The sequence below is a fragment of the Oryzias melastigma genome, linkage group LG5, assembly GCF_002922805.2.
Source record: "Oryzias melastigma strain HK-1 linkage group LG5, ASM292280v2, whole genome shotgun sequence".
NCBI lineage: Eukaryota > Metazoa > Chordata > Actinopteri > Beloniformes > Adrianichthyidae > Oryzias > Oryzias melastigma.
This window is the reverse complement of record NC_050516.1, coordinates 16,363,832-16,375,268: the sequence shown is the minus strand read 5'-3', so window position 1 is coordinate 16,375,268 and position 11,437 is coordinate 16,363,832. Positions and strand designations below refer to the sequence as shown.

General features: G+C 38.4%; 1 protein-coding gene across 1 annotated transcript; it reads right to left on the bottom strand.

Annotated features, from left to right (window-relative positions):
• Positions 1–2,653: 2,653 nt before the first annotated feature.
• LOC112145689 (protein unc-119 homolog B) lies at positions 2,654–10,822 on the bottom strand. Its single transcript, XM_024271069.2, has 5 exons — positions 10,373–10,822; positions 8,245–8,358; positions 8,020–8,119; positions 7,693–7,865; positions 2,654–2,828 (listed from the first exon to the last, which is right to left on the bottom strand). Exons 1-5 carry the CDS (start codon positions 10,626–10,628, stop codon positions 2,716–2,718), a joined length of 756 nt encoding a protein of 251 aa, XP_024126837.1. The 5' UTR covers positions 10,629–10,822; the 3' UTR covers positions 2,654–2,715.
• Between the last annotated feature and the right edge of the window lie 615 nt (positions 10,823–11,437).

Genomic DNA, 11,437 nt, shown 5'->3' with positions numbered 1-11,437 from the left:
GTGTAGTTGTGTGGCCCTGCAAAAGATTAACCTGTTTAGGATGTATCCCGTGATGTCAAATAGTAGCAGGATAGGCTCCAGCAGCCTACCTAGTCTTGATGGCTGATTTTTTTCTTTTTATTAAGTTTTAACCATTATTGAGTCAAGCAATTTTTTTATTTTTCAGAAACAAGGAAATAATTGTAAAAAAATGCTGTTTAATGTGAATAATACTGCTTGGAAATCTGTGTTGACTTAAGTAAATAACTTCAATATATTGGATCACTCATTAAATAAGAAGCTTTGTTAAAACAGCTGTGGAATATTTATAAAATTTTTACAAAAGAGGGGAACATTTTGAAAGGACAAGCTCAGACACAGCTTTTTGAAATGTGTAATGTGTTTTGCTGTATTTCTGCGTCTGTGTCAGCTCCGATCCAGAAATCGGTGTAAAATTGAAACTTTGACCACTTCCTGTCTGAGTGCCTCAAAGCCACAGCTGCGACAACAAAGACTCAAAGCAATATTCAAAGATGACGGGACGTCCCAGTGGGCGATCAGCAGTTGGCTTTCATCTCCCAGCAGTCTGATGTAACATTGCAAGGTGTTTTTTTGTTTCTTTAATGCTGCATTTAAAGCAATTCTTAAGAGAACAAACATGAGAATTAAAGTAAAAGGAACTAAACTGTAGCGAGAGGGGTTAAATGAGAAGAACAAATAAAGTGTGTAGGCTGTCTCAGTGTGCGTTTTCATGTCTGTGTGTGTGTGTGTGTGTGCAGCTGTGCAGTGCAGGAGTAAAGGGAGGAGGAGTGAGCAGAGGGGGTCCATTGTGAGCCTTTGTGTGGCTCAGATTGTCCTCTTCTCTGGGAAAGAGGAAACTCAACACTCCTCTCCAGAGGTCTGGTTACCAGGTGAGAGAAGTGGAAATAAAAGGTAGAGGGAGAAGCAGAGGAGGAGCGAGAGCTGCAAAGGTGCGGAGAGAAACAGAAACAGGAGGACGGGAAAAGATTAGGAGAATCTACGTTTGGAGGCTGCAGAGAGCGGGAGGCAACGCTGGGAAAGAGGAGACAGGACGGAGGGGGGAGAGAATAAACGCAGAGATTTGGTTCAAATCCCGCTAAGACTCCAAAAATGGATGAACAATCCTAAACAAATATCAGCAAGAATTTAACCCTCTGGTATTATCACACACGGCCAGTTTACTCAAATAATGATTTGGGAGAAAGAGGAAAATATCAAGCACACAGAAAAAAAAATCTACATTTATGTTGACCTTTATCTTAGCGGGCATCCTGAGGAGCTTCAATGGAGAATAGCTCCGCCTAGTGACCATTTTTGACTCTGTACTTTCTCTTTTTCCACAAATGAGACAAATAATACACAAAAACATTTGGAAATGTGATCTTTTATTATTTCACATAACTTCTTACAAACCGTATATAGATATTTAACCCTAAACAGAGTGTTCCTGAAAGTTTTATTTAAAATAAAGTTTATTTAAAGCCTGTATTGAAGGTCAAATCAAATTAGTTATAAATGAATTAGGGGTGTAACGGTTTATAGACGATAAATTGATTTATATTCCTGAATACAGCCATCCGTCTGAGGCAAGTCGGGACCTAAAATAATAAATTGGTGATAATCGATATTGGAAAATATTGTTTTGTTTTTCTATAATGTAAAGACGACTAAGTGAAAACCAAATTAACCCTTTAACACCAGAGCTCCACTGTTTATGTTCTTTGATTTACTATAACTTTTCAACTATTAACATGATCATTCTAGTTGATTTTAAAGGAGAAAAGCGGCGCAAGCGGTTGAAAATTTACAGTACATTAAAGATTTTGTGTTTAAGCGTCACTGGCGACACCTCAGGTGTTAAAGGGTTAATTCTCGTTTACATCTGGAAAACTTCAGTCACACTGGTTGAATTTTTGGCTAAAAATGTCCTGGATCCATTTTAGGTCAGTGAATTAGATTGTTCAAAAGGAATCAATATCTACTTTGAATCGAATCGGCAGCCACAGATTATGATTGAATCGTTAAAATGAATCGTTACACCCCTAATTATAAATTGGTGAAAAAAAAAAGAAAAAAAAGTTCACCACCGTCTTCAATCAAAGACGACAAATATTGTTCCTCTGTATTACCTCTACATGCATCACATGTGCTGATCCCTGATAGTGTCTTTATTTTACTTCCTTCTAAAACAGGCAGTCGCTTACTTACATAAGAATAACTTAATCTATTTTCAGGATTCAATCAAGCAGAAACAAATGAAAAAAAAAGAAAAATCTGTCTGCTAATGTGTGGAGGCCACAGCAGGAGTGAGCACGTTTTTTTGACAGGGCTGTTTTTGTGGATGATTTCTTTGTCCCCAGTGCTGTTTTTTTGAAGTGGCTCATGGAGCGGCAGCTCTGACAAACAGCTGCTTCTGATGGTATGGAGCTCTCCCTGTGGTCTGGGGTTGGAGTCTAAAATATACTGAATGGTTCTTTAAACATCTATCGATAGGAAAAATCAAATTGTAAATAGTTTATTCTTTGAGTATGTAGATGCAGCTGTGGCAAAAGAAGGATAAATAAATGGAGTTAAACCTCTATATGCTGGATAAAAGTGATTTGAATGGAAACCTGCAAGAAACCCATAAACATAAAAGGGCAATTTCACCTTGTCTCATACATATATGGATGTACTGTGTGATTGCACGTGCGTGTGCACGCACAAGGCTCCACATCACTGTCCTCCATTGTAAGCGTAGTCTGCCTTGTTGTGCATGACCAGCTTGTTGTCGACGAAGTAAAAGCTGTCCGATCGGGTTTCATAAGGGCACTCCACCATCTGACGCACTGCAAAAAACAGACAATGCGAGCATTTTAATGACCCTGGAATGTTTTCCTTCTTTCACACGCGTCCAATACAAACTGTACAAAAAAAATGAAAGTCACTGGACTGACAAGCTCATTGTTCATTAAAATGCTTAAATATACAAACGGTTGAGCAACTTTAAGAGCAGTGATTTATATCTGATTCATATCGCAAATGGACATATTTAAATGCTTTAATCTGATCTACAAGACTGCAACCTTTTGCACCAAAAGAGTCGCTTGGTTTTGTTTCTTATTCACAAAAACCTGGAAAACCTTTTAGAAAAATAAACTTTATATATATTCATGTGGCCATAAAGCCATTCCTTTATAATTTCTAGCTTTTACAATAATTGAATTGTAAAAGTGTTATACTCTTTTGTCAATAAAAACTTTAACTTATTTACTTTTGATGAATCAGCGTGTAAAAATTCCTTTCAAAATAAAATAAACCCTGTGTCAAATCAGACCATCTCAGTGCAGCAGATTTACCTGAATTAAAAATACAAGAAAAACAAGTCAAACATGGCATCTTTTACCATCATGACAACAACTAGATGACAATATTTTATATTTCTTTAAACTGCTGGAATTTTCCTTTGAAGCCAAAGAAACACAATGAAAGAGCCGCCTGTGGTTGCAGACCCCTTCACTAGACCATACGCCTGTTATGAGTGTTTTCATACTTTCTTTGAGAAAGAAATTCTATAAAAAGTGTTACTAAAAAAAAAAATCTATACCCCAGCTTTGACTGACAATAGTTATAGGCTCCAGCAACTCTCAGATCCGAAAAGGGATTGAGCAAGTTTGAAAAAGTGGATGGATGGCAATAAAATGTAAACTGACACTAAAAATTTTCATGATCTTTTTTTTTTTTTTTTATATATTTTTCAAAATAAATAAATAAATTAAAAACATCTTTGAGTTTTGCAAACTTATGAACAAAAGTGTGAAATGACTCTTTAGTGAAATGTTTTTTTCATACAGAATTATATTTAATTTTTTTCTCCTTTTTTATCAATTTACTGTGATAATACTCTAACTTAGGACAGAAGTGTTGAAACATCCTTGAAAATGAGGCATTAACGGTTTCAATTTTTCAAAATAAAATATTTTCTTCTCATTCATTCATTGTAAAAACCCAACAGCTGTTGCTCTAAAATGTCAGAGTTGGTAGAGGGAAGCAGACAAGCAACACTAGTCAGCAGGAACTAAAGTTCAAAGATCTGCATGATTGACTTCAAAATATCCCAGTATCGAACCTGGAATTTTTGGCTTTTCCGAGTATACTGCCGATGATTGAAGAAGTCTATTTGCATGCTCAGCAAGTCCACCTTTTACTCTTAGAGTTCCGACCATAGATTTGCATAAAGACAGACGGAATGTGCCTGCATTTGTGCTCTGTGGAGTTTATGAGGCTTGTGGGCTGCAGTGTTTGTGCTCTGTATGGAAAAAAAGTAAAAACAGCGATTAGATGTATGACATAATACCAAAAGTATTGGCTCATCAGCCTTTACACTTAAATGAACGGAACTGACATTCCACTTGGAATCCATTGGGTTGAATGTACTGTTGCTCCGCCCTTTGCAGCCACAACAGCTTCATCTGTCAGGTTTGAGAGTGTTAAAATTAAAACCCAATGAAAATCATGTTTTTGGTGGGTTTTTTTAGTATGTTCTTGTGGCATTTTTGTCATGATGGAGGATGTATATAAAGAAAATTAAGTTCAAAATTGTATTTCTTTATTCAAATTGATGTGAATCCGGAGCAAATGAAAAAAGAGCTTATTTGTGGTGTAGAAAACACATTGGGCGGACCACAAGCTCCAAACTCTCAACAATGGGATGATGGAGGGGGGTGGGGTTGCTCTGCACCAACAGTACTGCCTACAACTCAGAGGCAAATTTCTGATGAACTCATGCCGCTCTGCAGAAACCATGTTCTAGAAAACGACACAGGTTTTTTTTTTTAAGCTAAAAAAAAAAAAATGGGAACGCTTTGAAAATAGATAAAAAGATGATCTGAGTGGCACTTTAACGGGAACGCTTGACCATTCTTTCAGAGGTCAGTGAACCTTGCTTATCCATGCTGTCATGGAGTCATCCTTCAGCTCTTGCCATAGAGTCAGCCGCTGGAATTGTTCAAAAATCTCTTCATTTTCTGAAGCATTGCACGTTCTCTTCACAAAAACTGAAGGGGGCCAAGCAAACTTCACACTTGCAGTCAGGTGGGTGTTGTTCTCCTGGCTATCATCAAACCCAGACACGTCCATCAAGTTCCTAGATGGAGAGTCAGCCAGTGTCAGCTTCACATCACCGCATTCCCTAAAATATTACTTTCTCACAATAGTATCAAGCCAGGTTTCCACTTCTATTTACACTTTTATACATTTTTATTTTTTTGTTTCATTTTGTTGGCTGTGAGCGTTTGCTTAAACCCTTAAACCTGTAAAGCACTTTGTGTTCCTGCTGTGTGAAAATAGCTTTATAAATAAAGTTTGAATTTGAATTCAAGGTTTTGCACTTGGTGATACATGGCTCAGAAACAGCTGCTTGGTCATAAAAACAAATCTGTTCTTGAGTTAATCTGAAGGTCATCTGAAGTCTGGAGGTCTGTAGAAAACTGATGACCTCTCCTGACCCCAATCTGCTGATCACCAACAAATGATTTTGTTGCCATTCTCACCAAACTCTTCCTCTTTGACTGTGTTAATATTAGTAGTGCTGCACTTTCACGACCTCTCTCAGCCCCACTCTGGTAAACTTTCACAAGCGTCTGTGGAAGCAGACGATGGCGTGCCTCTGGGAAGGATCTCACACACCTGTGTCCACCATGGAGGAGATCACAACACCTGAATGTAATCATTCGGATGGGTGAGTAGGCGCTTTTGGAAATGAATTGTATCTCTGTCTCCTCAAGCAAAGGCTTCAACGGAGGACTAAACCTCAGCTCTGTGCTGCCTTCTCCTTTAGCTCCTCAGCCATTAAAAACGTCTGTATATTACTGTACAAGACTGGTTTATATCTCCTTCTGGAGACTGACCACAGGAAGTGACTATTTGCACTTCACGGAGCCCTTAAAGAGACACTGAATTAAAAAAAAAAATTGAAGTAAAAAAACATTTTTTTTCTAAAATATTTTTCTTTTTCCAGTTACTAACTGATAGCATTTGAAAATAATATTCTTCTAAAAATTGAAAAAAATTAAAAAACAATTTGGCAGAGGTGGGACTAAGTCCGTGTTTTGCAAGTCTCAAGTAAGTCAAAAGTCTTTGTCCTCAAGTCCCAAGTCAAAAGTTGTCAAGTCTCAAGTTGAGTCACAAGTCCTACTATTAATTTTTCAAGTCATTTCAAAACAGAGTGGCCACCGTGGCCCTGATTTGATTGGATGTTGGACCAAGACCAGACATGGATGTAAACAGAGACAGGGAGACAGCAACGCACTCTTTTTCTCAATGTACTTTTTAATCCTTTGGTTTGGGGGAAAATAGCAAGTCTTTCCAAGTCAAACGGCTAAAGTCTAAGTCAAGTCACAAGTTATTTATATTAAAATCCAAGTCAATGACAGGTTTGAAAGTCCAAGTTGAGTGTAAAGTTGTCAAATTCATGACTCGACTCCAAGTCATGTGACTCGAGTCCTCATGCACCTCTGCTTTCTGGTGCATGTTTTTTTTTTATTATTATTTTATAAGTGAAAAAGATCAAACATTCTTCTGGTTACTATCTGGCGCGCACCAGATAGTAACCAGATTGTATATATTTATTTATATTTAATAAATACATTAAAAATATTATTTAAATTCTTAGTTTCAGTTTAAATTTTATTGGCGTCCATCTACTTTTTCAAACTTGCTCAATCCCTTTTTAGGATTTGAGAGTTGCTGGAGCCTATAACTACTGCTAGTCAAAGATGGGGTAAAGAATTTCTTTTTTTTTTTAGGCAGGGGGCAGGTTACCTCAATTTATTTATTTTATTTTTTTTTTAATTCTATGTCCCTTTAGGGCCCCCGTAACATGTAATTACGGTCGGGAGAGGGTTAAAATACATGCAGGCTGTACAGTAATGTGCATTTAAGTCACACATATTACATCTGGCAAACATGGTTTTCCATCTATTTTTGAGCTTGGTCACACATATTTACGTGTGATAACATGTCTTTTTAAAAATCTAAAATACTTTATACCTTTTGATGAAAGTTTACACAGCTTTTTTCAAAATAAAAGACATCCTGTACCATATAGAATGAACAAAATGTAGTAGAAGATAGTGTTATGTCAGCAAATATATATGTATATATATATATATATATATATATATATATATACACAGTGTATTTCCTCTTTGTGGTGCACCTAAAACAGAAAACGGTACACCTAACTGAATAAAAAATTAAATCTGACAGATTTTTCTGATCATAAGTCGCACTTAAAATCTTTTTTTCTTGTTTCAAAAATAGAAAATCTGCTTTATAATCTGCTGCAACTTAAGTAGGAATTCTGCTAACTGATCTCTAATTAATTTTTGTTGTATATGGTGCTCATAAATCTGTGTAATGTGTTAGTATGACTTAAAAGTCACACGGCTTGGCGGATTGTTGGAGCATTATGGGTACTGTAGTCAGGAGCAGCGTGATGTACTTCAACTGATAAGTTCTACAAAGTTTAACTTATCTGACTGTTTAGTTGATGCGCCTTGTAGTCTGACAAAAATACTTGAAAACATGTATTTTTTCTGAACCAGAGAGCTATAACTGTTAAAATCCTCTCTTAGTGTGCAAACGGTCCATTGATGGGAAAAGTTGTGCTCATTTTTTGGGTAAGATTTGCGTTTTTAAGCCATGACTCACCCAGGCTGTCAGAGAGCTGAGGGAACTCATAGATGTGTTCACACGTGTTGCAGCTGTTCGGAATACAGAAGCCAAAGTCGAAGTCAAAGCTCTTCAGCAGGTGTTCCCGGAAGTAGTGTCTCTCGATCATGCGGAAGTTGTTCAGAGGCCGATTGCCAACCGTGAACTCCACCCTGAAGTCAGAAAACAGCAAATTTAGGGTTGGGATGTTGCACTTTGTTCTGTCAGTTTGAGTTGCAGCTGATAAACAATAAGGCTGCATTTGTGCTGATTGTGTGTGGAACAGGTCAGAATGGCTTCTCTTAGGTGTGTGTGTGAGTCACTGACGTAGCTCCCACGGTTCTTAGTCGCAGGAAGGCCGGGGTGAACTGGTATCGCACAAAGCGGCCCGCGCTGGCGTCTCCCACTCTGTTCTCCTCCTCGTCATCTGGCAAAAGCGAGATTAGATTTAAAGCATTTCATCATTTCCCTGACAGTTCTCCAACCTGCACACATTTCCAGAGTAATCCCTTTTTTTGCCAGCAGCTGAAAGAGGGAAGGTGCGTGCCGTACCTGCATGTGGGGGTTTGGCAATCTCAAACAGAACGGTCTCTGTCTCCAGGTCTCTGATTTTGAAGCGAACAAAGTCGATATTATAAATATTCTCTTCGGGTTTGCAGAGGTAACCTGAGCCCATGACAAGAAAATAATACAAATTATTATTTCACAATATGAGGCACCCCTGTCTGTCTAATCAGTTTGGATCAGTGCACAGAGGAACCAAGATAGAGTCTATGTTGTTTTTGAAGAATCTGCTTGTTCAAACAACTATAACTCGTCAGCTTTTACTCATTTGGAAACTAAAAGATCATCACACTAAGATTCACTAAATAAACCACATGTCCTCCTCCTCCTAATCACATCATCAGGCCAAAAGACATCAAACTGCTGCTTAGGTTCAATCTGTGTTAATGGACAACTAAATAACAGATGTATTAATTGGTGTGGTCAGTGAGAAAAGGTTATGCAAAAGTACCAATTAAAAATTCAACCAATTAATTAATTCAGGAAACAAATTAAATAGCAGAGAGTACATTTTGTTTTTGCAATGGTGATGGGTGGGCTGACTGACAGGAATCACCATGTTTGCAGGTGATGTTGTGATTTGTAGTGAGAGCAGAGAGCAGGTGGAGGATAAGCTAGAGAGGTGGAGGTTTAAGGAGAGGAATGAAGGTGGGATCCAAGTGGAAGAGGTAAAGAGGGTGGTGGATTTGAAGTATAGGGCAGGGGTCCGGAGCCATTTGTGGCTCTTTTAACTGTGGCTCTCTGGATAGAGAAAAATAAAATGGTTTTATTTTACAAAGTTACTGTAAAGTAAAACATAGGTATCAATAACCCTGCAAGGCTCCTAACCATGGTAGCCTTCATGCAACAACAATCCATCAAATAATTTGGCTTTAAGATTTTGAAAGAGTCAGTTAGCACAACCAGAATTCTTTTTTTTTAAACAAATTCAAGGATTTTAAGAGCACCATATTGTTTAAAAAATATGGTTAAGGTCACTTAGCTAGCTCTGACTTAATTTTAGTTAAATTTATCAACATATTTCTGCCTGAGATGCACCCAAAAGGCAAAATAAACTGTTGTTTTTTTCTTTCAATCATTGCTGAGCTCACATTACCCTTTAATACATTTTCTGCATTGAGATGTGGTAAAGGATGTATTTTATTTTGAAAGGACGTCATGTGACTATCAAAAGTTACAAACCATTTAATATAAAAAAAGGCTATTTTCTCTTCATGTTTATGTTTTATTTATGAAAAAAATATATATTTATCATAACAGCAACAACTACATTATATTGCAAATCAGTGTCTTATTGTTCTAAAGCCTGAGTTAAGACTGTGGTTTGTAGTCAGTGAGAAACTGACCAAAATGGCTTTTTAAGTGTTGAAGGTTGCAGAACCCTGATGTAGGGTCAATAGTTTAGAGTATGAGAGTGTGGAAAAGAAGTGAAGAATGAGTGCAGGTGGGTTGGAATGGCTGGAGAAAAGTGTTATGTGTGAGAGAAGAGTTTCAGCTCAAATGAAAGGAAAGGTGTATAAAACTGTGGTGGGACCAGTCATGCTGTTCAGCCTAGAAACAGTGGGACTGAGGAACAGACAGGAAGAACTGGAGGTAACAGAGATGAAGACGCTGAGGAATGAGTCCATCAGAGGGACGGCATATGTTTGAGGTTTTGGAGATAAATTCAGGTTGAGATGGTTCAGACATGTCCAGTGGAGACACAGTGAATATATTGTCAGAAGGATGCTGAGTCTAGAGGAAGACCAGAGGAGGATTATAGATGGAGTGAACAAAGACATAAAGACAGCTGATGTTAGAGTAGAGGATGCAGATGGAGGAAGCTGATTGGCTGTGCTGAAGGGAAAAGAAGAATTAAGCATCCAATTATACTTACTTTATTTATCCCTGAAAATAATTGTTTTATTGAATTCAAGTCAATAAATGAAGTTTTGAGGCTGTACTGCTGTAAATGTAGGCCATGACACAGATTCTATTTAGAGGGGAGCAAAAGTGGCAATAAATAAAATAATATTTTACATCTAATTGTTGTTTCATTATGACTTTAAATTCATTTTCTTCTGATGAATTAATCTAACTGGACACTGGAAAATGAGCTAATTGAATGGACTCTAACCTCTGGTGGCCACGCGCAGTCCCAGCACATCTTCAGGCGTGATGTGTCCACTCTTGGTCCGCAGGTCTTCCTCCACCACGGGCCTGCTGTCCACCTTGCTCTGGCGGGACTTGAGCCTCTTCAGGATCCCTCCACTGCTGGCCTTCCGCTCCCGCACAGGAGCCGCGGTGCCATGCCCGCCGCCACCGCCACCGCCGCCGCCAGCGGGGATGTTGTCAGCAACAGGCGCGTCGCTGCGGGCTTTGGCTCCGCTCATTTTCCGTCCCCGTCCCCCCCGTCTCTGAGTCGGTCGGAACCAGCGGTTCGGCCGTTCTCCTTCCTGGTCGAGGGGAAGATGGCGTCGAATATGTGGAGTGTCGAAGCAGCTTGCGGTGGACGGCCAGGCTCTTGTTTTTGTAAGCACATGCTATAACGGTTACCATGACAACCAGCTCCGCGAAGCTGCTGCACTGCGTTTGCCTGGTTTACCCACCAGGGGGCGCCAATAAAATCCCAGCGGGTTTTAGATTTTTAGAATGGCAAAAAAGTACATGTTTGTTACACGATGCAATGTAAATACTTTTTTTAAAATGTCTTTTTGAAACATTAAGGAGAAACATAATTATGCAAAATCCTTGTTTAGTAACTATGTTATTAAGGAAAACATATTTATTTAAGTGATAATTAGCTCTTTTTTATTGCTTTTCTGAAATGATTTTGTTTCAAATTACGTATTTTTGCATTTTTATTTTTTGTTTGCAACCAATATTTCTCTCTATATTTGATTATTAGAGTAAATGAAAAGTTAAGAAATGTCAAATTTGGTTAAAGTTCATTGGTGTTGTGTTTCCTGCTTCAAAGTAAAACAAAGGCGACGCAAATTTCCGTTGTGAAGGCCCGGGTCACATGCAAATGGGAGTTTACTTTGTGGCCGCTGATGGGCAGTTCCTGCTGTGAGAAAGCCCCAGGTAGCCCAGAGAGCCGCCTGAATGTTTATTCTTTTCTCTGCTGGTGAATAAGGCAGCTTTTCATCTCAGAACTCGCTTGTCCAGTTCAAAAATCACAACACGACCAAACTGGGAAGAG